The following is a 27,427-nucleotide window of genomic DNA, read 5'->3' on the forward strand; positions in this document are numbered from 1 at the left end:
AGCACGGTCGAAATTGATTGCCTTCTGACGAATAAGTTAACTGCAAGCGCGATAAATAATATTTAGTTGAAACATGTTTAAATTTATTTTAAACCAGGTTTTTTGATGATATGTAAGAAATAGAATACTACATTCGTGTCCATTAGATACCATTTATCTTACAACTGGTTGTTAAAAAACGTATCAAACTCGTTTTCGCTCGTTAGATTCGTTTTATATCAACTCGTAAGATAAATGGTGTCCAACAGCCACTCATGTAGGGTGAAATACTATGTATCCATAATAATTATATGTTTTAAATTATATTTCATGCTGTAGATGTCGGGGAATATGAACACACCCTTGTTACTTTGCACTAGGTATTGTTTGATTTAATCTCATAGATTACCTGTATCGTCTTCAGGTGCACAATGTAATCTAGAAGCTGTTGAAAACATCAAATGGAAACGAACGAAGGCCAGCACATATGTGGAGGTCACATGCCCTGGCCAAGAAGAAAACCACTTGAAAAATCTTACAACAGGTATATTGAGAACAGTGCTAATAAATACAACTGCCATACTTTTGCTTTGATAGTTATAATTGTATTATTTGGTATGTATTTCTGTCTGTATCCAGTTACGGTTCAATCACGCTGTCCTAGGTACATGCCTTGGGTATCTGGGCGGTTTGTCTAAAATATAGCCTAATGATCAATGCATGGGGTGAGAGAAGTCGATACATTCGCCTCAAGTGCTTGGGTCGTAAGATCGAATCCCTTGGCGGACTCATTCTGTTTTTGCCCGCCTCAACCAGTGCCCACGACTGCTACATCAAAGACCGTGGTATGTGCTGTTTCACCTGCGGGCAAATTACATGTAAATGCAAAACATGTTGACTATGTATAAAAAATATCAACTTTTGACAAAATGGATCAATGTACTCTAGTAGTATGAAACAAATCAATATTTTACCATATTCAACAGATTACGCGAATCGTTCATGCCACTTGCTGGAGAACCAGAACGACGGAGTGTGGGACAAGCCTCAGATCGACGCCTGCATATCTGACGACCTGCTCGAGCTCAAGTACCTCGTATGTTTAACACAGCGCTCACACTGCACTGTCAGGACGCCTGTCTATTATAGGAAATCAGATCTTACCGTTAGATGGGAACATGTGTCGTTTATAGAAATCATATCTTACCGTTAGATAAGAACGTGTCGTTTATAGGAATCAGATCTTACCGTTAGATAGGAACATATGTCGTTTATAGGAAATCAGATCTTACCGTTAGATAGGAACATATGTCATTTATAGGAAATCAGATATTTCCGTTAGATAGGAACATGTGTCGTTTATAGGAATCAGATCTTACCGTTAGATAGGAACATATGTCGTTTATAGGAAATCAGATCTTACCGTTAGGTAGGAACATATGTCGTTTATAGGAAATCAGATCTTACCGTTATATAGGAACATATGTCGTTTATAGGAAATCAGATAATACCATTTGATAAGAACATGTGTCATTTATAGGAAATCAGATAATACCATTTGATAAGAACATGTGTCATTTATAGGAAATCAGATCTTACCGTTAGATAAGAATATGTGTCGTTTATAGGAAATCAGATCTTACAGTTAGATATGAACATGTGTCATTTATAGGAAATCAGATCTTACCGTTAGATAAGAATATGTGTCATTTATAGGAAATCAGATCTTACCGTTAGATAGAAACATGTGTCATTTATAGGAAATCAGATCTTACCGTTAGATATGAACATGTGTCATTTATAGGAAATCAGATATTTCCGTTAGATAGGAACATGTGTCATTTATAGGAAATCAGATCTTACCGTTAGATAAGAATATGTGTCATTTATATGTTAGATGAGATCATGTGTAACTTATATGAAGTCCGATCTTACTTTTAATCAGAACATGTATAGTTTATATGAAATGAGATCTTACTGTTATATAAGAATGTGTAATTTATATGAAATTAAATTTTACTGGCCATTCAGATTTTTAGTCCCCGTCAACAGATCTGAACAAAGCCAATGTTATCTTTTATCTAGGGCCGATATTTGTTGGGATGATTGTAGGTACATGTGTTTGCATAACTTTTACCATTTTGTTGTGGCCTTTAACCGGAAGTGCCATTACTCATATTGAAATCCAAATGCTACTTAGGAAACCTCACTCTGAGCCTAATCCACGAAGGCCATACATTTTGTCAACCATAAGAATGTGTTGGACGAGCACCGTTCACATGTGTAGTACTAACAATATGAGTGACCCTTCAATAGTGACGCTGAGTATATAAACAAATTGCTGCTAATGACAAAATGTAGCGAGTTTCCTCTAAGCCTCTAAGCCTGTATGTCAATTGACATTCAGTAGCTGATGATGAATATATCATTGTACTCTAGTGGTGTCGTTAAACACTTTGGAAGTCGTTTAACTTTAAACTTTAACAGATTGGAGCTTGTGCTCAAACTATCCTTCACATCAAGGTTCTATTATAAGTAGGGAGGAGAGGGGAACATAGAGAATGGAAGGGAGGGATAGCGAAGAGGGGGATAAAGGGAAAACGAATAGACTAATCCAATGAAGACTTGTGGAACCACATGCATGTATAATATGTGCTTGTTTGTTCTTTAAGGTTATAGGAGAGCTGGACGATGGGGAGATAAACGAAATTCAGGTTCTCGATCTGGCTTACAAGTTGTTGAATCACACGGAGGAGAACGCGTACACCAACCCCATTGACATCGCCACTGTGATCGACCTCCTGGAGTACCTGGTTACCACACAGGTATACGCTGTTTAGCAATTAGGGTTATTGTATATAACATGTTTAAACACAGGTTTACGTTGTTTAGCAGTTAGGGTTATTGTATAACATTTTTACAACACAGGTAAACGTTGTTTAGAAGTTAGGGTTATTGTATAACCTGGTTACAACACAGGTAAACGTTGTTGAGCAGTTAGGGTTATTGTATAACCTGGTTACAACACAGGTAAACGTTGTTTAGCAGTTAGGGTTATTGTATATAACATGGTTACAACACAGGTAAACGTTGTTTAGCAGTTAGGGTTATTGTATATAACATGTTTACAACACAGGTAAACGTTGTTTAGCAGTTAGGGTTATTGTATATAACATGGTTACAACACAGGTAAACGTTGTTTAGCAGTTAGGGTTATTGTATATAACATGGTTACAACACAGGTAAACGTTGTTTAGCAGTTAGGGTTATTGTATATAACATGTTTACAACACAGGTAAACGTTGTTTAGCAGTTAGGGTTATTGTATATAACATGGTTACAACACAGGTAAACGTTGTTTAGCAGTTAGGGTTATTGTATATAACATGGTTACAACACAGGTAAACGTTGTTTAGCAGTTAGGGTTATTGTATATAACATGGTTACAACACAGGTAAACGTTGTTTAGCAGTTAGGGTTATTGTATAACCTGGTTACAACACAGGTATACGCTGTTTAGCAGTTAGGGTTATTATACAACCTGGTTACAACAGAGGTATACGCTGTTTAGTAGTTTGGGTTATTATATAACCTGGTTACAACACAGGTATACGCTGTTTAGCAGTTAGGGTTATTATACAACCTGGTTACAACAGAGGTATACGCTGTTTAGTAGTTTGGGTTATTATATAACCTGGTTACAACACAGGTATACGCTGTTTAGCAGTTGGGGTTATTATACAACCTGGTTACAACAGAGGTATACGCTGTTTAGTAGTTTGGGTTATTATATAACCTGGTTACAACACAGGTATACGCTGTTTAGCAGTTAGGGTTATTATACAACCTGGTTACAACAGAGGTATACGCTGTTTAGTAGTTTGGGTTATTATATAACCTGGTTACAACACAGGTATACGCTGTTTAGCAGTTAGGGTTATTATACAACCTGGTTACAACAGAGGTATACGCTGTTTAGTAGTTTGGGTTATTATATAACCTGGTTACAACACAGGTATACGCTGTTTAATAGTTTGGGTTATTATATAACCTGGTTACAACACAGGTGCGTAGTCACCGGCGCACTTTGTTTAGCAGTTAGGGTTATTATATAAGGAGGGTGCCCATACAATTGTATGGGTTTCACACTTGGTGAATCAAAGCAAAACCAAAACCAAAACAACATAATATGTTAATGACAGCAGTTATAGTAATAATTCTAACAAAGTGTCAAAGTTGTTTTGGTGAGAGAAGAGGTCCGAGAAGTAAGACTATAGTCAAAGTCTAGGATCAAAACCGATGTGTCGCTATCTCTTTAGATAATTTAGTTCAGAGGATGGAGTCGTGATGCCAAGCTAGTGGATCTGAAACATGGTAACGCTTTAAACCAAGCTCAATGGTATTGTATGTTCTAATTGTGCTATTGTTCTAGGGTGTTACTCCAAGAACAGTCACATGGCTAGACGGAACGAAAACCTTTGCCAGAACAGAAGTCTATCCAACCTTCGAACAAACCAGAACGTTTTGTCAGGTGAGGAGAAAATTAAAATATTACAAGCTGGAGGCCAGATAGCTTTTCAAAGTCCAGTGCAAATCAGATCAGTTTATACATCCACTCGTTTTTTGTACATGTATATGAACAAAAAAACACCTTTTATTCATTCCCGGTGCATCCACTGTTAACTGGTACAATCAAGGTTATCTGGGAAAGTACATTTAAACGTCTATTTTATTTGAACCGACCTCAGAGGCGTATTCGTTAAGCAAGTGGCCTTAAGGCTGATAGGTACTTGGTTCGTATCACGATACCGGCTCCCACCCAGTGCGAGTTTTTAACGATTTAATCGAGAGATGTAAGATCACTACACTGACGTCTCTCTCTCTAACACTAAAGACTAACCATTAACCCCTGTACTGGACAGACAAGCCCTGATAGCTGAGCGATGTGCCCAGAACAGCACGCTTGAACCTTAATGAATATAAACTCGAAAATAAATTAAAATTAATTAACTGTTTTGTTAGTATCTCGGTTTAATCCAACGCGGTGGGGTGAGTAGTTCGAGTGTCCTCTACTTGGCGGTGAGTAGTTAGAGTGTCCTCTACTTGGCGGTGAGTAGCTTGAGTGTCCTCTACTCGGCGGTGAGTAACTCGAGTGTCCTCTACTCGGCGGTGAGTAGCTCGAATGTCCTCTACTCGGCGGTGAGTAGCTCGAATGTCCTCTACACGGCGGTAAGTAGCTCGAGTGTCCTCTACTCGGCGGTGAGTAAGACGAGTGTCCTCTACTCAGTGGTAAGTAGCTCAAGTGTCCTCTACTCGACAGTGAGTAGTTCGAGTGTCCTCTACTCGGCGGTGAGTAAGACGAGTGTCCTCTACTCAGTGGTAAGTAGCTCAAGTGTCCTCTACTCGACAGTGAGTAGTTCGAGTGTCCTCTACTCGGTGGTGAAAAGCTCGAGTGTCCTCTACTCGGAGGTGAGTAAGAGAGTGTCCTGCACTCGGCGATGAGTAACTCGAGTGTCCTGTACTCGGCGGTGAGTAGCTCGAGTGTCCTCTACTCGGCGGTGAGTAGCTCGAATGTCCTCTACTCGGCGGTGATAAGCTCGAGTGTCCTCTACTCGGCGGTGGTAAGCTCGAGTGTCCTTCACTCGTCGGTGAGTAGTTCCAATGTCCTCTTCTCGGCGGTGAGTAGTTCGAGTGTCCTCTACTCGGCGGTGAGTAAGACGAGTGTCTTCTACTCAGTGGTAAGTAGTTCGAGTGTCCTCTACTCGGCGGTGATAAGCTCGAGTGTCCTCTACTCGGCGGTGAGTAAGAGAGTGTCCTCTACTCAGTGGTAAGTAGTTCAAGTGTCCTCTACTCGACAGTGAGTAGTTCGAGTGTCCTCTACTCGGCGGTGATAAGCTCGAGTGTACTCTACTCGTTGGTGAGTAGTTCGAGTGTCCTCTACTTGGTGGTGTCAAGCTCGAGTGTCCTCTACTCGTCGGCGAGTAGCTCGGGTGTACTCTACTCGGCGGTGAGTAGTTCAAGTGCCCTCTACTCGGTGGTGAGTAATACGAGTGTCATCTACTCAGTGGCGAGTAGCTGAGGTGTCCTCTACTCGACGGTGAGTAGCTCGAGTGTCCTATACTCGGCGGTGAGTAACACGAGTGTCCTCTACTCAGTGGTGATTAGCTCGAGTGTCCTCTAATCAGTGGTGATTAGCTCGAGTGTCCTCTAATCGGTGGTGAGTAGCTAGAGTGTCCTCTACTCGGCGGTGAGTAGCTCGAGTGTCCTCTACTCGGAGGTGAGTAGCTCGAGTGTCCTCTACTCGGCGGTGATTAGCTCGAGTGTCCTCTAATCAGTGATGAGTAGCTAGAGTGTCCTCTACTCGGCGGTGAGTAGCTCGAGTGTCCTCTACTCGGCGGTGAGTAGCTCGAATGTTCTCTACTCGGCGGTGAGTAGCTCAAGTGTCCTCTACTCGGCGGTGAGTAGCTCGAGTGTCCTCTACTCAACGGTGAGTGCCTCGAGTGTCCTCTACTCGGCGGTGAGTAGCTCGAGTGTCCTCTACTCGAGGGTGAGTGCCTCGAGTGTCCTCTACTCGGCGGTGAGTAGCTCGAATGTTCTCTACTCGGTGGCATAAACGTACGAGACAAGGGGGCAGTCCTGGAGAAAATCCTCAAATTTGGGCAAGAACAATAGAGAAATTCGGGCAAAATTAGCTGACCTGAACACTTTTCACCATGCATTTTCATTATTCTACCCAAAATGTTAGTTGTAATCCATGTAAAAATGCGTGGCGATTCGTTTGCAACCCTATATAGCTGTTGTAATCCAGATTCGGGCACTTTTGTTTCATTCGGGCAAAAGCTAGCCTGCCCCCTACCAAAATGGGAGCCCGTAAGCCTATGCGCTGCTGTAAATAGTTCGAGTGTCCTCTACACGGTAGTCAGTAGCTCGCGTGTCCTCTATACGTGATCTACTGTAAGCAGACCGTTGTAAATGAACCACGGCTATAGGACACTCGAGCTACGTGGTGAGGTGTGAGACCGTAACACAGACTGCACAGTAACAGACAACACTGCAATAGTGTTGTCCTCAGATACGTATTTCACTAATTAAACATTGGACTCAGTTTTTGCCCTTTGTGACGTGTAACCTAAAACTGTTTCAAAAGTTAAAGTCTGTTTTGTTTAACGACACCACTAGAGAACATTGCTTTATTAATTATCGGCTGTTGGATGTCAAATATTTGGTAATTTTGACGCGTGGACTTAGAGGAAACCCGCTATATTTTTTCATTATGGCTGCAAGAGATCTTTCATATACACTTTCCCACAGACAGGAAACATACCACGGCCTTTGATATACTACTTACAGTGGGGCACTGGTCGGGACGGGGAAAACAACAATCTGAGAATGAATTTACTGTATTTATTCGATCCTAGAACGTAAGCACCTCAGGTAAACCCTCTACCGACTGAGCTAAATCCCGCCCCTTGTTTCAACAGATAATAGCGTCTACCGTGAACAGTATACTAGACACGAAGAACGAAGTCGGCTGGAACGCCACTTTGCCGTCTGGTGTAGAGGGAGATAACCTCATGCGGGTGATGCGACAGTTTGCTGACGTCATTTCAAGGAGCCTCAAGTATCATGTGATCGATGGCTTTATCTCCTACAAGGACGCCGCTGTCAGAGTATTCCAGAAAAATATAGGTGTGTGTCTGTCAGTCTGTTAGTCGCGAAATAAAACAAGTTGTGATATTGTAGATGTTTCACAGCTGAACAGTTTTGAAAAAAAAAAAAAACACCTTAATGCTTTAAGCAATATTTTACATATAAATAAATGATCGTAGATGGCAACACAAATTTTCTAATTTTATTACATATATTTCTCTGTTGCAAATTTGATTACAGGTTTTGTCCGTGTTTTACTTATTTCTATTTCAGCAATGTGATTTCAAAGGTGGTTGGATGTTACAAGGGTATATATTAAATGTGTTTTTATTTTAGGTACAAAACTATACAACCTGTAGATTGTGGCAATTTTAATTTTTGAAATTATATTTTGGTATGGCTATCCTTCATGGAATTGGTTTTACTAGAAGGGAAACCCTGATTTGTAAATCGTATTGATTCATACGAGTGGGAAGATTCCAGCATCGGGGGGGGGGGGGGGGGGGGGGAGCGGGACGTAGCCCAGTGGTAAAGCGTTCGCTTGATGCGCGGTCGGTCTAGGATCGCTCCCCGCCGGTGGCCCCATTGGGCTATTTCTCGTTCCAGCCAATACTCCACAACTGGTGTAACAAAGGCCGTGGTATGTACTATCCTGTCTGTGGGATTGTGCATATAAAAGATCCCTTGCTGCTAATCGAAAAGTGTAGCTCATGAAGTGGCGACAGCGGGTTTCCTCTCTCAATATCTGTGTGGTCCTTAACCATATGCCTGACGCCATATAACCATAAATAAAATGTGTTGTGTGCGTCGATAAATAAAACATTTCCTTCCTTCTTTCTAGGGAGGGGAAGGGACTGCGATATATTAATTCGGCTTTCGGTTGTAGTGACTACATATCTTCAGAGTTGGGACCAGTTACCTCTGCATACCAGCTAGTTTCCGACGCGACGTGATTATCTTTGTGGCAATCGTGGTGTTTGCGCTGTCCCTCATATAACATGTGTGGATATTTAATTTACAGAATTCAAAATTGAAACTCAGTGGATAGAGGAGTTTTACGGTACGCGATTCCCTGACGGCTACGACAGCCGCACGTTTGACGTGGACCGCGAGGACGGCATGGTGCGCATCCAGGGAGACGCCTTCCTCAGCAACAACACCCTGAAACCCAAACTTCCAGGTTCGCCCATTTATATTGGTTAATTAACGACCATACACTGAGCCCCAAACTTCCAGAATCGCCCATTTATATTAGAGAACCGAAATTCACGACCAACAACACCCTGAAACCCAAACTCCCAGGTTCGCCCATTTATATTGGTTAATTCACGACCAACAATACACTAAGCCCCAAACTTCCAAATTCGCCCATTTATATTAGTTAATTCACGACCAACAATACACTGAAACCGAAATTCACGACCAGCAACACACTGAAACCCAAATTCACGACCAGCAACACACTGAAACCCAAATTTCCAGGTTCGCCCATTTATATTAGTTAATTCACGACTAACAACACAAGAAAACCCAAACCTCCAGGTTCGCCCATTTATATTAGTTAATTCACGATTAACAACACAAGAAAACCCAAAATTCCAGGTTCGTCCATTTATATTGGTTAATTCTCGACTAACAACACACTGAAACCGAAATTCATGACCAACAACACTGAACTACAAACTTCCAGGTTCGCCCATTTATATATAATTCTTATTTGTGAGGTGAGTTGGAAGGACTACTATGTTAATTAAAATTAAAATATAATATTATGTTGTGTATTTTTCAGTTTTCATAGGTGTGTCGACATTTCGCTATTTACGTGCCGCCATTGTTCTTCCCAACAACGATGTTAATAGGTAAGTATTGGACACGGAGAACATATTAAACGAGTGACCGTTAGATATCACTTATCTTACAAGATACGTTTCATAACGTAATATCTAACGAGCTAATTCGAGTTGGATACGTTTCTTTGAAATGCGATAACATACACGAGTGTAGTATTCTGTGTGATAGATAAAACTTTAAAAACAACCCAGGCTTAACAGAAATTTAAATGTATTTTTCAACTAGAACGTATTTATTGCGTTTACAGGACAGCTAGCCGATCAGTTTCGGTAGTGTTAACTGTACTGGATGGTTTAGATTTGGCGTCCGGGTAATCGCCATGGAGCCGTCAATCAGATTACTTTTTAACCAGTTCCCTGCATATGTGGAAGATTCTTAAAATACGATCTGTAGTGGAAATGTATTTTTATTTTTACTAAAAATATGTAGCATCAGACGATTTGTTATGTTTTTAAAAGCTAATTTTACCAATATCTAAAGCTCTTTTTATATATCAGTTTGATATCCTCGTCCATTACAATGCATTATGGGTTGACCTGTGCATAATTAGCGTTAAATATCACGTTTTTTTAATTGTCGGACGACGATCATTTACTTTCTGGAATGAATCATTAAATATGCTCAGTTATGTACTGTGCTATTCTAAAACGCATGCAGGTTTTGTTTGATGAATCCCTAGAACGCCCTGATACTAATATACTGCATTGCATCGAGGGTGGCAACCGGTACCTCTTGATCGTACAAAACGACTAATTGGGGAAAATGAGAAGAAAGATGAAGGTCATCCAGGCACGTGGCGGCTCTTCTCGCTACAGACTTGTTTTACTGGCGTTATCTTTATGCGATTACAAAACAAATAAACGTGTGTGTGTGTGTGTTGGGGGGGGGGGGGGGGGGAGGGAATTATACCTGATCGTAGAACGTTTTAGATCTATAGTTATTGTAGTTCCATTTTGCCTAGTAGAGTACTGTGAAAACTGTGTAATTAACGAAATTGAAATATTAAACATACCATCATTACTGGTGTTTTTGGTAAGTCAATAGAACCATCTTTCACATAACATCAAATTTTCCATCATATTTCAGACTGAACGCGAGTAAGAATATTTGTTGAAAGTCATGGTAGAAAACACTTGGGGCGTTATCTCTGTATATATGTATTTGTTGATTATTTGCAGTCGCAGTTTAGAGAACTGGGTGAATACGCCAATCGTTGCCTTGTTTATTCACAAAGGGGACAGGCCAGTGACGTCAAATCTGACCTCACCAATTATCATCGATCTTCCATTACTTGATGTAAGCGGTGTCTTTAATGGGAATGTGTTATTATCACCAACTGTTTTAAACAAAATCTTTTTTTCAAATCTGCAAAATTATAAATAGATTTTTCAGTGCCGCGGATCAGACTGTATTATGATAACAGTACATACTGTACTAATTTCCCAAATTGGAACAAATTTTTTTTTAAATCACTATCATCGTTCATTAGTCCAGTTAAAATTTATGTCCGCCATTTTGGCAGGGGCCTAGTGGGACGTAATTTTATAGCGCCCTGTTATTATATCTATTTTCTGTATTCAAAAGTAAGTACTGACTGTGTCCAAGAAAGTGTCATTTATATGGCATTATACATTTCAATCCGAAACATTTTGAACTCACGCGTTTTGTTATCTTTTTTTCAGACTTTTAACATTTCAAATCCTGAGTGTGTGCGTCTACAGCATCGTAATGGGTAAGTTCTAACGGCGAATATTATCCGAAAACGGTTTTAAAACATGGCATGTTTCCTGATGATTCAGTATGCTGCACAAACTTATGGCTAATGGAAAAAGCGATCATCACAATACTTTCTTATTGAAGGTAGTAGGAACAATCATTGCATGGTTTCAAAATAAAACAATAAGGTTAATGGGCATTACATCTTTGTGGAAAACATTTATAATATTACACTTGAAAATTAATTAAGTATCACCTAGTTGTGACCATGTGACTTACACCTCGTAAGTAATTGTAACCATTTCGTGGATACAAAACACTGAACTGAATGTTCTGATGATACAGGCGATATTGAAAACACTGACAGCAGGTAAGACTACTGTTACATCAATATTGAATAACTTACAGGAAAACAGACAGAATCCGTAAATATGCTTTAAAATGTACTGTAATTAACCGTTGAACTGGAATCACACTGATGTTATTCTCATAAGTCACTGATTCAAGTCATCTCGGTAAATACCCAGATTTACCTTAGTTTTTGTTGTCATGGAAATAATATAATATAAAAAATGGGAATTAAAATATTTGCTTTTTATCTTGCATAATGTAGATACGCTTTAGCGTGTTATGCTCTTCGCTTTAAAAACGTAATGTTTGAGCCGGTTTGAAAGATCTTTGGAGTGAAGGTGTAGGGGGAAATCAAATAATACAATTGATATTGGCAACGATATTTAACGAATCAGTTAAAGCATGTTGTGGATTTATTTTCAGTCATAACCGTCAATTAAAAGTGGCTGGAGAATTAGTGGGGAGAATAAGTCTAATAACAAACGATTTAAATTAATCGTATTTTCGATTCAGCTCAAAGAATTGGTTGTGGACTACCAGCAACTGCGAAATCCTGGAATATGGACGTCGGTCTGTGCTGTGCGCATGCTCGGTTCCAGGAGTCTTTGCTGTTACGACAGACATGTATAATGTCAACGTAAGTATGGTACATAGGACAAATACACACACGCATACACACATATGCATAGACATGCACATACACAGACCCATACGCATGTGCATATACATGCATGCATACGTGAATATAATTATGTATATAGTCATTTTAGACCTACACGTGTACATGCATAGTGTTTTCTTTTTGACTTCTTTATTGGGACTTTTCATGGTTTCGTTGGGATTTATTTGTGTCGCACTTTAATTTTGCCGTGTGTGTGTGTGTGTGTGTGTGTGTATGTGTGTGTGTGTGTGTATATATATGTGTGTGTATGTGTGTGTGCGTATTAATATATATTTATTTCTATTTGTATGTATGTATGTATGTATTGATGTATGAATATCTATATATTGTATGTATGTCGAGGTTGACTATTACATACATAGATATTAACGCACTGGCGCAGGGGATAATTAAATCCTTTCTGGCCTCACAAATTGTCCCATGCCGTTACTGGGACTCGAACCTGTGGCACCGATTCGCCCGCAAATTGCAAGACTAACCACGATACGCTCTGAGCTATCGAAGCTTCCATAAAAGAACTCTTTTAACTCAACCATATGCATGGGGCCTACAATCTACGCGGTCGATCCCGCTTACGTGCATGAAACAGTGGGCAGACCTGGCACTGGCTAGTATGTATTCATGTATGAATATCTATATATTGTATGTATGTCGAGGTTGACTATTACATACATAGATATTAACGCACTGGCGCAGGGGATAATTAAATCCTTTCTGGCCTCACAAATTGTCCCATGCCGTTGCTGGGACTCGAACCTGTGGTACCGATTCGCCTGCAAATTGCAAGACTAACCACGATACGCTCTGAGCTATCGAAGCTTCCATAAAAGGAAGCTCTTTTAACTCAACCATATGCATGGGGCCTACAATCTACGCGGTCGATCCCGCTTAGGTGCATGAAACAGTTAGCAGACCTGGCACTGTCTAGTATGTATTGATGTATGAATATTTATATATTGTATGTATGTCGAGGTTGACTATTACATACATAGATATTAAAGCACTGGCGCAGGGGATAATTAAATCCTTTCTGGCCTCACAAATTGTCCCATGCCGTTGATGGGACTCGAACCTGTGGCACCGATTCGTCCGCAAATTGCAAGACTAACCACGATACGCTCTGAGCTATCGAAGCTTCCATAAAAGGAAGCTCTTTTAACTCAACCATATGCATGGGGCCTACAATCTACGCGGTCGATCCCGCTTACGTATGTATGTATGTATTTATGTATGTATGCATGTATGTATGAATGTATGTATGTAACGTTTGTATACATGTGCGTGTACGTGTGCAGGAATTTAGAGTTTACATCGGCGAGCGACGATTTTAGGAGGGTCAATACATGCTGCCTCGAAAAATACATTAAAAAAGAGAACAAATTATCTTGAGCAAGTGTGTGTGTATGTGTGTGTGTGTGCGCGCGTGTATATGTATATGTATCTGTCTGGTGTAATGTTCCAGTTATACATACCCAACAATAAGTTTAAATTTGCTATTAATAGTTTTAATTCTGTCTCCAGTGGGACAAGGGAGATAAGCGACCCGTGCTGATGAGCTTCGCTTCCTACATTGGATGCACGGTGTCCATCACTCTTTGCGGAATTACTTTTCTGGCGCATTCATTTCTGAGGTGAGTAAAAAATACACCTAATTCGTGTATGTGTGTGTGCGTGTGCGTGTGAGCGCGCGTGTGTGCCTGTGTGTGTGTGTGTGTGTGTGTGTGTGTGTGTGTGCGTGCGTGTTTGTTTTTGTGGTGATTTGTATTGTTGCTTTTGTGTAGGGTTTTGGAAGGTTTTATAACTTCATTTGGGTTACTTAATCTCAATATCAAAAGATAGAATCTACACTTTCAGAATATGAAATATATATATATATATATATATATATATATATATATATATGCATTTCCCATAGATATGACAGTACATACCATGGAATTTGGTACGCCTGTCGTAGGACACTAGCTGAGACGGCCAAAAATGGAGAGCTGTTGATCTTATAATCCACTGCACTTAAGACGAGCACTCCACCATAGAGCAACAACGTCTGAGTCGACGATGTCACTGCATCAAGACAGACACATACTGACACTTTAGACGAGCACTCCACCATAGAACAACAACGTCTGAGTCGACGATTTCACTGCATCCACACAGACACATACAGACACTTGAGACGAGCACTCCACCATAGAGCAACAACGTCTGAGTCGACGATTTCACTGCATCCACACAGACGCATACGTACATTTAAGACGAGCACTCTACCACAGAGCTATAACGTCTGAGTCGACGATTTCACTGCGACCGCACAGACACATACAGACACTTGAGACGAGTGCTCTACCACAGAGCTATAACGTCTGAGTCGACGATTTCACTGCGACCGCACAGACACATACAGACACTTGAGACGAGTGCTCTACCACAGAGCTATAACGTCTGAGTCGACGATTTCACTGCGACCGCACAGACACATACAGACACTTGAGACGAGTGCTCTACCACAGAGCTATAACGTCTGAGTCGACGATTTCACTGCGACCGCACAGACACATACAGACACTTGAGACGAGTGCTCTACCACAGAGCTATAACGTCTGAGTCGACGATTTCACTGCGACCACACAGACACATACAGACACTTGAGACGAGTGCTCTACCACAGAATTATAACGTCTGAGTCGACGATTTCACTGCGACCGCACAGACACATACATACACTTGAGACGAGTGCCCTACCACAGAGCTACAGCGTGTTATGGACATAAGCTATCTGGACATGTTATTTGAAGGACATGCTCAGCGGCAACAGAATTCGGGACGAGATTTGTATGTCGTATCATAGAGAAATCTAATGCCTTTATAAAAAGTATTTGTTTGGTGGTGGGGTTTTTTGTTGTTTTTTTGTGGGTTTTTTTTTTTTTTTTGGGGGGGGGGGGGGGGGGTGTAAACATTAAATGAGAATAAAGTAAATATTTGAGATATTGGTGATATAACTAACATGTTATTACGTTGTTTTTCTTTCCCCTACCAGGACATCCTCCAGCACTGCCTCTCTGCACAAAAACCTGTCTCTATCCATTGTGGGAGGTCAGATGGTGTTCATGTTCGGTATCAACCGCTATGAACAGAAGGTAAGTGGGAGGTCAGATGGTGTTCATGTTCGGTATCAACCGCTATGAACAGAAGGTAAGTGGGAGGTCAGATGGTGTTCATGTTCGGTATCAACCGCTATGAACAGAAGGTAAGTGGGAGGTCAGATGGTGTTCATGATCGGTATCACCCGCTATGAACAGAAGGTAAGTGGGAGGTCAGATGGTGTTCATGTTCGGTATCACCCGCTATGAATAGAAGGTAAGAGGGAGGTCAGATGGTGTTCATGTTCTGTATCACCCGCTATGAACAGAAGGTAAGTGGGAGGTCAGATGGTGTTCATGTTCGGTATCAATCGCTATGAACAGAAGGTAAGAGGGAGGTCAGATGGTGTTCATGTTCGGTATCACCCGCTATGAACAGAAGGTAAGTGGGAGGTCAGATGGTGTTCATGTTCTGTATCACCCGCTATGAACAGAAGGTAAGAGGGAGGTCAGATGGTGTTCATGTTCGGTATCAATCGCTATGAACAGAAGGTAAGAGGGAGGTCAGATGGTGTTCATGTTCGGTATCACCCGCTATGAACAGAAGGTAAGTGGGAGGTCAGATGGTGTTCATGTTCTGTATCAATCGCTATGAACAGAAGGTAAAGGGAGGTCAGATGGTGATGTTCGGTATCAATCGCTATGAACAGAAGGTAAGAGGGAGGTCAGATGGTGTTCATGTTCTGTATCACCCGCTATGAACAGAAGGTAAGAGGGAGGTCAGATGGTGTTCATGTTCGGTATCAATCGCTATGAACAGAAGGTAAGTGGGAGGTCAGATGGTGTTCATGTTCGGTATCAATCGCTATGAACAGAAGGTAAGTGGGAGGTCAGATGGTGTTCATGTTCGGTATCAATCGCTATGAACAGAAGGTAAGAGGGAGGTCAGATGGTGTTCATGTTCGGTATCAATCGCTATGAACAGAAGGTAAGTGGGAGGTCAGATGGTGTTCATGTTCGGTATCAATCGCTATGAACAGAAGGTAAGCCATCTCAAGTTCAAGTTCTTTATTGCGTTTATGTTTTAAAACTTCTCAGCATTCTGGAAACTTGCCTTAATTGCATTATAAAATATATTAGTTTAGAGACAAATATGGTTAATATTCTGAGTGAACATGTTCCTTTACATGCTGTATCTCGGGGAACGGTAAAAGTGTAGTTTTAGCTATATACAGAAGTTAGGGGGGGGGGGGGGGGGGGTCACGTTAGTACTTGAGGTTGGTATTAAAAGTAAATTTTACAGTTAATATGTCGGAATAGAAATATCATATTTGAACATTTTGATATAAAACTGGGAGAATCTGAATTACATCATATAAGTGAGAACCCTGTTACTATACATGTATTTTATGTTTATAGGCTATTGGTTAAGCATTTTCAATAATGTTTTCGAAAGATAAGGAAATAGTGAAACACAATTAAAAGTGGAGAAATTTGAGTCCATTTGGTGCATACTGAAATGCAATGTCTCGTATTATAATTGTATTGCCTTCTAAAAGATGGAAGATGAATGTTATACGTGAAGGACGATACCCGGGTAGGGCTGGTGGAAGGGAAAGGTGCACAAAATAAAACAAATAGTTTAAAGGTGTCTTTTTGTCCAGTTAGGGAAAACCGTATCATTATTACTGTGCACTGATCCTTTTTTACTAAACCCTCCATTACTTTGAGATAGGTACGATGATGTGTTAGACGTGTATGTAACGACAGGTGATGTGTTAGACGTGTATGTAACGACAGGTGATCTGTTGTAATGACAGGTGATGTGTTGTAATGACAGGTGATGTGTTGTAATGATAGTTGATGTGTAGTAATGATAGGTGATGTGTTGTAATGACAGGCGATGTGTTGTAATGACAGGTGATGTGCCAGGTGTTCTCGATCCTGCTGCACTACTTCTTCCTGACCAACTACTCGTGGATGATGAACGAAGCCTTCAACCTGTACATCCTCATCACATACTCGGCTCACTCAGCCAGCGAACTCACCGACTCGGGCTCCATGGTGCGCTACTACGTGCTTGGCTGGGGTAAACACATACAACTCAACTTTGAACGTCATATGTCGACTCCTTTATTCAATTCTCTATTAATTAGACATATAATCTGATCGCGAAAGGATTTAGTAATGGTGAGGGTAAGATCGAAGAGTCTCACTGGTCAGTATAGATATTGCTGCTGGTAGGATCGATAACTAAATAAATAAAAAAGAAAGAAATGTTTTATTTAACGACGCACTCAACACATTTTATTTACGGTTATATGGCGTCAGACATATGGTTATGGGCCACACAGATATTGAGAGAGGAAACCCGCTGTCGCCACTTCAGGGATTACTCTTTTCGATTACCAGCCAGGGATCTTTTATATGCACCATCCCACAAACAGGATATCACATACCACGGCCTTTGATGCACTGGCTGGAACGAGAAATAGTATAATGGGCCCACCGACTGGGATCGATCCCACACCGACCGCGCATCGAGCGAGCGCTGTACCGCTGGGCTACACCTCGCCCCCTAAATAAATAAGTCAGTAAAGAAACGAATAAATGATTTGTCTTAAAAGACAATCTCTAAATATATTTTCGTTTTCAGTGATACCGGCGGTCCTGGTTGGAGCCTTCCTAGGGACGAACAAAGACGATTACTACGCCCCCGACATGTGAGTAATACAACATGAGCTGTCCACATTGCGGTCCGTGTCGTTACAGACATTACAGATGGCAACCAATTGAATCGTTAGCAGATTTTTGCGGTTGAGCCCATGTAGTGAATGTTCTGCTTCGTAATTTGTAAACAGTAAAAGCATTGCTAGCATTAACATACCAAAGTGTCCTTGTTATAACATGATAAAGTAAACTTTTAAATGTTAAATGATAGATAGGCGATGTGCTATAAATTACACATTACTGGCAAATGATCAGTTTGATCAAATCCAGTGTGTTCTAGTTATACTGGTAATTGTTGTGGCTCAACATGCAGTTTATGCATAACAGAAAACGTACGTACCTGAGGAACTAGAGTCAGTGGCTTTAATATTAGATAACGGGGAAGAACCTTAGAGTAACCTCTTAAGAAGGGCGCCTGCAGGTACAAAACGGAGATGGCCACTTGAACAGAAGTGACTTTTATTTGAGGTAATGTATTTTGTAGTTAATGTGTTGTGTATTATGTTTGTGTTTGAAATTTTATTAAATATAATTGTTAGTACTTACATTCCAGGTGTTGGATTGCCTTTGACCACTTCTGGTTGTTTATAGGTCCAGCTGTTGGAATTATTGCAGTAAGTAATCCACACGTTCTATTGTGGTAGTTAATATTTAAACATTACTATACATGAATGTTGTATTTTGCGTTTAGTTAAAACTAAAGTTTTCTTCAGTCATAGTGACAAGGAATGGGATTCTACTGAGCAAATCTCTCATAACTAATAATAGTAATGTGCTTTTTTTAAAACCTCAAACAAATATGATGAAACGAAATTATTAACCTCATTGTTAGGCGCGTGTTTGGGCAGTTGTAATTCATCTTGTAGCTGATTAATATTTCTGCTTCTATTTTTATTTATTTATTTTCCAGGTTTCCATACTCGTGTTAATATTTACAGCAAAAGAGCATAACGAAAATTCGTATACCAAGAGTGAAAAGACAAACAGAATAATTTTGTGAGTTCCTGATTGTTGATTGTAAATCTTTACACAAAAAACACAAAAAACAACTTATGTCAATGTATTCTAGAACTGGCTGGTAGAATAAAATTCCCCAGATATTATTATCACTTTACGGTTATTTTGTTTTTAATGTGTTCTTTGTGTAAGATAATTGTTTTGAATCTACCACTCATGGGAAGTGACTGTAATATAACAGTTGAAAAGTATCCAAATGATGCAGTTATTGGCCTTTTCATCTTTGGCGTTTTGTTACATCAGTACGTTGCATGATATAAACAAATAAGCAAAGACGGTTATGAGATTATGTTTGCACTTGATTAGCAACTTGAATATTAGCATACATTTATTGATAATATGTGCAAAGATACATTATTTGACATATTGTTTAAGTGATTAAACCAGTAAAACAAACCTGATTTATTTCAATAACAAAGAACAATTAACAAAGAGCAATTATATGACAATCATATAATCAATTATGTTTATTTTTTTAAATACCATCTACATGTATTATCTATTATCTTGAAACTCATCACACGATGGCAAGACAGTGTAAACAAAGTTATGTTCTGTTCTGTGGTTATATCCAATTGAGGTTTAAGCTGTTCTTGGCACACAACTCCGCTCTATGAGTTGTCTGTCACAGGCGGAGGTTAAGGAGTAGTAGTTAGTGGTAAGTAGTATTGCAATGTTTGGATACAGATTATGAAATGTCCACTATGTAATATAAATTATGTGATTGGTTTATTTTGTCATTATTTTCCCTGTAGGATTCACATGAAAGGCGTGTGGACTCAACTTATTCTCGTAACAGTATGTTGGTCTTTTGCGTTCGTCTCTCTCAAGATGATTGACGCAATATTAAAGTACCTCTATGCCTTGTTTAATTGCCTACAAGTAAGTATATACATACAAACAAAGTTTACAAATAAGTATTTTCAGAGTAAAATAATGTTTAGAGTATATTAATATTACACTTTGTTAGATATTGCAAACCAAATAAAAAAACTAAAGTGAGTAATGTTATATGTATGCCCCGTGGTGGGTGATTTGAGTAATTTTCGACCACTACTTCACGGCTAGTTTATCAAGAGTGGTGCAATGTGTTTTCTGTCTCTAGGAAAGTGAGTAATGTTATATGTATACCCCGTGGTGGGTGATTTAAGTAATTTTCGCCCACTACTTCACGGCTAGTTTATCAAGAGTTGTGGATGTGTTTTCTGTCTCTAGGAAAATGCATAAACAATATCTCTTACTGTTGGTAGTCCAGACCTAGTGTCTCAACGCGTGGCCACGTTAAACACCTAATAGTTGCTGGTTAAAGAACGTGCTGGGGTGGCGTTAAAACAGTCTTCTTTATTCAATAACCAAGTCACAATCAGTCTTCAACCACAGTGCATTTAGATTGACATTTAGTTTGCTTAAAAGATAACACATGCTGAATGTGCAAAACATATCACAAGTGTCATATTAAGTCCCTTGTAATCTATCACTTTTATAATGTATTATGAAACTATCTTGAACATGTTTTATTAAGTATTAAATTTGATATATCTTTGTTTTTAAAGGGTGCATTCTTCATAGTTTTCTACGTGTTCTTACATGAAGAGGTAAGAATTTCGTCAATTTGTTATTTTTTATTTTTATTTCGCCTAATAATGAGTTGCAAAGGTTATGACAAATTACACTATATAACAGATTTGCATGGACTATAATCACTATATACCTGTACTACATAGAATCACTATATATCTGTACTACATAGAATCACTATATACATGTACTACATAGAATCACTAAATACCTGTACTACCTATAGGGTGTATACTACCAAATCAAATCCCATAGACGACAATAGTAACATATGTGGCTAAAACTCCTACCTGCAACGTATCAACCGACATAAACGCCACGGATATAAATACTACCACCTCTCACACTTAAAGTGAATCAGAAAAAAATTGGGGTCAAGCTGCTCGTTTCTGAGATAACGGGTAGCATCTATGACTACCCTAGTTCCGCACAAAATTCTAGTACTTTTTTTTACAGGTACCCCATACATGTTTCAAGCACAAGGCTACTTAACACATTGGTACTAGATGAAGTAAAATTGCATACTTTTTTTTACCCAGATGAAACTATTATTTTTTACAACCAACACACTCACATTTATAACCAATCACAGGACTTGTGGTGTTCACTTCTCTATCAAAAGTTGGGTGCACCTCGAACTTTGACCCAGCCGGAAGTTATTTGGTTTAGTACTACCTATAATCACTATATATCTGTACTACCTGTAATCACTAAATACCTGTACTACATAGAATCACTAAATACCTGTACTACATAGAATGACTAAATACCTGTACTACCTAGAATCACTAAATACCTGTACTACATAGAATCACTAAATACCTGTACTACCTAGAATCACTAAATACCTGTACTACATAGAATCACTAAATACCTGTACTATATAGAATCACTAAATACCTGTACTACATAGAATCACTGAATACCTGTACTACCTAGAATCACTGAATACTTGTACTACCTAGAATCACTATATACCTCTACTACCTAAAATCACTATATACCTTTACTACCTAGAATCACTATATACCTGTACTACATAGAATCACTAAATACCTGTACTATCTAGAATCACTAAATACCTGTACTACATAGAATCATTAAATGCCTGTACTACGTAGAATCACTATATACCTTTACTACGTAGAATCACTATATACATGTACTACATAGAATCACTAAATACCTGTACTACCTATAATCATTATATATCTGTACTACCTATAATCATTAAATACCTGCACTACATAGAAACACTAAATACCTGTACTACATAGAATCACTAAATACCTGTACTACATAGAATCACTATATACCTGTACTACGTAGAATCACTATATACCTGTACTACATAGAATCACTATATACCTGTACTACATAGAATCACTAAATACCTGTACTACATAGAATCACTAAATACGTGTACTACATAGAATCACTAAATACCTGTACAACATAGAATCACTAAATACCTGTACTACCTAGAATCACTAAATACCTGTACTACATAGAATCACTAAATACCTGTACTACATAGAATCACTATATACCTGTACTACATAGAATCACTAAATACCTGTACTACGTAGAATCACTATATACATGTACTACATAGAATCACTATATACCTGTACTAAATAGAATCACTATATACCTGTACTACCTAGATTCACTATATACCTGTACTACATAGAATCACTAAGTACCTGTACTACATATAATCACTAAATACCTGTACTACATAGAATCACTAAATACCTGTACTACCTATAATCACTTAATACCTGTACTACCTAGAATCACTATATACCTCTACTACCTAGAATCACTGTATACCTGTACTACATAGAATCACTAAATACCTGTACTACCTAGAATCACTAAATACCTGTACTACATAGAATCACTAAATACCTGTACTACATAGAATCACTATATACCTGTACTACATAGAATCACTAAATACCTGTACTACGTAGAATCACTATATACCTGTACTACATAGAATCACTATATACCTGTACTAAATAGAATCACTATATACCTGTACTACCTAGATTCACTATATACCTGTACTACATAGAATCACTAAGTACCTGTACTACATATAATCACTAAATACATGTACTACATAGAATCACTAAATACCTGTACTACCTATAATCACTTAATACCTGTACTACCTAGAATCACTATATACCTCTACTACATAGAATCATTATATACCTCTACTACCTAGAATCACTATATACCTGTACTACATAGAATCACTATATACCTCTACTACCTAGAATCACTATATACCTCTACTACCTAGAATCACTATATACCTCTACTACATAGAATCACTAAATACCTGTACTACCTAGAATCACTAAATACCTGTACTACGAAGAATCATTAAATACCTGTACTACGTAGAATAACTATATACCTGTACTACGTAGAATCACTATATACCTGTACTACATAGAATCACTATATACCTGTACTAAATAGAATCACTGTATACCTGTACTACATAGAATCACTAAATACCTGTACTACATAGAATCACTATATACCTGTACTACATAGAATCACTAAATACCTGTACTACCTAGAATCACTATATACCTCTACTACCTAGAATCACTGTATACCTGTACTACATAGAATCACTAAATACCTGTACTACCTAGAATCACTAAATATCTGTACTACATAGAATCACTTTATACCTGTACTACATAGAATCACTATATACCTCTACTACCTAGAATCACTGTATACCTGTACTACCTAGAATCACTAAATATCTGTACTACATAGAATCACTTTATACCTGTACTACCTAGAATCACTAAATACCTGTACTACCTAGAATCACTAAATACCTGTACTAGATAGAATCAATAAATACCTGTACTACATAGAATCACTAAATATCTGTACTACATAGAATCACTGTATACCTGTACTACATAGAATCAATAAATACCTGTACTACCTAGAATCACTAAATATCTGTACTACATAGAATCACTATATACCTCTACTACCTAGAATCACTGTATACCTGTACTACATAGAATCACTAAATATCTGTACTACATAGAATCACTATATACCTGTACTACATAGAATCACTATATACCTGTACTACATAGAATCAATGAATACCTGTACTACATAGAATCACTAAATACCTGTACTACATAGAATCACTATATACATGTACTACATAGAATCACTATATACCTGTACTACATAGAATCAATAAATACCTGTACTACATAGAATCACTATATACCTGTACTACCTAGAATCACTAAATATCTGTACTACATAGAATCACTATATACCTGTACTACATAGAATCACTATATACCTGTACTACATAGAATAATTAATGCAGACCTCAGATTTTCATTTACATATTTTGAAGGTTGGTGAAAATATCACACAATGAACTAAAAAGGGTTTTCTAAAAACTGCCTGTCAGTCTTTCATTCTATCAAGTTATTTTTCTTACTTATATCAAAACTTACTTACATATTTTATAACTTACTTACTGTTTAAAAAATTACATATTTCAAACTTACTTATTTACTTACTGATTACTGACTTTGTGACTTACTTACTTACTAGATTCGAGCAATACTAAAAAGCAGACAGAAGAAGAGAACGCTAGTGACTCAAGGATTTGACCTGATGGATGACCGGTCTCTCGACTCACTCGCGTCATACTCAATTCTAGAGAAGGTAAATTGCAAAATTAATAAATTAATTAATAAGAAAACGAAACAATAATACTACTAATAATAATAATAATTATAGAAATAAGAATATAATGATGTCATTAATGAATTAACTGATTGATTGATATTTTATTTGCTTGCTTACTTTTACTCATTTACTTGTTCAAATTGTTACTTTTGTGCAGGAAATCATGGTTGAATCGGTGCCACTCAAGTCGAAGGCAGTACGAAGGAAAATAACGGGCACTCACAAGTCGAAATCGGAAAGTGGAACTACTGGAGAAGACGGGTCTGACTCCGAGATGATAACTTCGGTGTAGATCTTCACTCAGCACAGCGCCGTTAGAGAAGACGGGTCTGACTCCGAGATGATAACCTCGGTGTAGATCTTCACTCAGCACAGCGCCGTTAGAGAAGACGGGTCTGACTCCGCTTCACTCAACACAGCGCCGTTAGAGAAGACGGGTCTGACTCCGAGATGATAACCTCGGCGTAGATCTTCACTCAGCACAGCGCCGTTAGAGAAGACGGGTCTGACTCCGAGATGATAACCTCGGCGTAGATCTTCACTCAGCACAGCGCCGTTAGAGAAGACGGGTCTGACTCCGAGATGATAACCTCGGCGTAGATCTTCACTCAGCACAGCGCCGTTAGAGAAGACGGGTCTGACTCCGAGATGATAACCTCGGCGTAGATCTTCACTCATCACAGCGCCGTTAGAGAAGACGGGTCTGACTCCGAGATGATAACCTCGGCGTAGATCTTCACTCAGCACAGCGCCGTTAGAGAAGACGGGTCTGACTCCCGAGATGATAACCTCGGCGTAGATCTTCACTCAGCACAGCGCCGTTAGAGAAGACGGGTCTGACTCCGAGATGATAACCTCGGTGTAGATCTTCACTCAACACATGCATTATGATAGTAGAATGTACACAAATGGATCATGACAGTAGAATGTACACAAATGGATCATGACAGTAGAATGTACACAGATGGATCATGTCAGTAGAATGTATACAAATGCATCATGACAGTAGAGTGTACACAAATGCATCATGACAGTAGAGTGTACACAAATGGATCATGACAGTAGAGTGTACACAAATGCATCATGACAGTAGAATGTACACAAACGCATCATGACAGTAGAACTCACTGTCACATATTGCCTATAGACTATGACGTTTTTTAAATATGAGCTTGATACACTTTAGATTTTTGCTATGTATAATGGCTAGATTGGTTGTGTTAAAATTCGGTGTTTTGACAATCATAATGGAAAAAAGATACTATTTTAATTACATGTCATTCTTGTTTATCATTAGTGTTTTTAATATAATTCCAATCTCTAAAAAATCACTTTATTATAAACCCTTGGATTGGTCAAATTCGTATCACGTGATGATAAAAACTGGCATTTATAGCACCATGAATCTCAGTTTAGCACTATTTTTGGCTATATAGCCGGAACTACTTTATGAATTATGTCAACAAAGGAATCCCCGAGGAATTTCCTTGAGATTCTATTTTTAGACATCAAACAGTAATCGTCTGCTGTCAAACTTGTAAACATCTAAAAATCTTCACATATAAATTATACCATACAAAACAGGTCGCTTCAGACATTTTTATTAAAGGTTAAAAGTTACTGAAATTACTTACGTTACATGTTTATAGTGAATTCAAAATCCCACAGCTAAAAATCTATTTTGTCGATCCAAAAAAAGTGTATAATTCCAATGGAATTTGGTCTTTTACAAAAGCGATTTCAAAAACAAAATTCAGTCAGTTCATGCCAACCATTAGCAGTAACGCGCATTCAACGGCATTGTAGTATGACGTACACAACACATAGCCACTGCGATCCAATCTTTAAACGAATCGGGGTTTTGAAACTAGGTATATCATGTACATGTCGGGACACAGGAACGAAGCTTCAATTCGAAGCTACAACAGAGAATGTTCCACTTTCCAAAAACGAAACATCAGCATGGCACTGTCAAATGTCACGAATACTTGTGTCGCACCACTTGAAGTCACACATGCCAAAACCATCCTGTGTTGCCACTTCCACAATTACAAGGCCAGTAAACACAGAAACTCGCGACACACCAGTTTCATCCATTTCCGGAAACATTGAAACCACTTTCTCCATGTCAAATCTATCAACACATGGAATTTTCACGCACTCAAACATTTTATAATTGTAATTTTAACGTCGTAATTGGTAAATCTGGACTAATAAAAAAATGGCGCCCATCCACAGTTCTTAGTTAAATATTCATACAGCAACCGCTTCACATAAATTATACCATACAAAATAGATCGCTTCAGACATTTTTATTACAGGTTAAAAGTTATTAAAATTACTTACGATATATGTTTCTAGTGAATTCAAAATGTTTCCAGTTGGTATTGATATTTAATGCAAAAAATTAATATGAATTGTATTAATGATTGTAACATTGTCATTCTCTCATTCGGCTATTGACGGGAAAAGCCGAAACCACCATAGGGATTCCGCTAATGTTGAGTATGAATTTCGTGTTAATAAAATAGTAAATAGTTGGAAAATAGAGTTCACTTTTTATTTTAAAGAGGTTTACATTAATGACATGGTTATGTGTTTGGAATTATAAGAATTGAACGTGAATATTTTTGAGTTTCATGCTAGTATGAAACGCAAAACCGCTTTACACACTTTAGTATGAATGGCGTAGCGCGTTAGCGCGAAGCCATTCATACAGTGTGTAAAGCGGTTTTGCGTTTCATACTAGCATGAAACTCAAAAAATTTCACGTTCAATTCTTAAATGAAATTATTCTTGTAGGCACCCACTAACACGCAATGTTAGAATTATCAAGGCTTTTTTAAAAGTTACTATGGCTACAAGTCTTGCCGTAAATGTATGCATGCAAACAGTGCTTGTTCAGTATCTCCGCATGTGAGGAATATTTATGTATCTCATCGACACTTTGAAATATAACATTGCTTTACGGTTTCATTTATATCACACGATAACTACAACAAAACTTGCTGTCCTGTGTGAACAT

At 38.6% G+C, this 27,427-nt stretch overlaps 1 protein-coding gene across 1 annotated transcript in view; it reads left to right on the forward strand.

The window, feature by feature from the left end:
* LOC121379672 overlaps positions 1-24,694 on the forward strand; it is a 39,745-nt gene extending 15,051 nt beyond the window's left edge. The window contains exons 7-28 of the mRNA XM_041508322.1: positions 404-523; positions 966-1,075; positions 2,652-2,804; positions 4,412-4,510; positions 5,071-5,452; positions 5,838-6,016; positions 7,461-7,668; positions 8,651-8,809; positions 9,419-9,488; positions 10,659-10,776; positions 11,163-11,212; positions 12,061-12,184; positions 13,751-13,860; positions 15,267-15,366; positions 17,230-17,398; positions 17,966-18,032; positions 18,593-18,653; positions 18,950-19,035; positions 19,812-19,938; positions 20,610-20,651; positions 24,265-24,378; positions 24,560-24,694. Of these exons, the coding sequence (XP_041364256.1) occupies positions 404-523; positions 966-1,075; positions 2,652-2,804; positions 4,412-4,510; positions 5,071-5,452; positions 5,838-6,016; positions 7,461-7,668; positions 8,651-8,809; positions 9,419-9,488; positions 10,659-10,776; positions 11,163-11,212; positions 12,061-12,184; positions 13,751-13,860; positions 15,267-15,366; positions 17,230-17,398; positions 17,966-18,032; positions 18,593-18,653; positions 18,950-19,035; positions 19,812-19,938; positions 20,610-20,651; positions 24,265-24,378; positions 24,560-24,694 (2,783 nt within the window). The remainder of the gene's footprint in view (positions 1-403; positions 524-965; positions 1,076-2,651; positions 2,805-4,411; positions 4,511-5,070; positions 5,453-5,837; positions 6,017-7,460; positions 7,669-8,650; positions 8,810-9,418; positions 9,489-10,658; positions 10,777-11,162; positions 11,213-12,060; positions 12,185-13,750; positions 13,861-15,266; positions 15,367-17,229; positions 17,399-17,965; positions 18,033-18,592; positions 18,654-18,949; positions 19,036-19,811; positions 19,939-20,609; positions 20,652-24,264; positions 24,379-24,559) is intronic.
* The last annotated feature ends 2,733 nt before the right edge of the window (positions 24,695-27,427 follow it).

This window comes from Gigantopelta aegis, chromosome 8, assembly GCF_016097555.1.
Source record: "Gigantopelta aegis isolate Gae_Host chromosome 8, Gae_host_genome, whole genome shotgun sequence".
Lineage (NCBI taxonomy): Eukaryota > Metazoa > Mollusca > Gastropoda > Neomphalida > Peltospiridae > Gigantopelta > Gigantopelta aegis.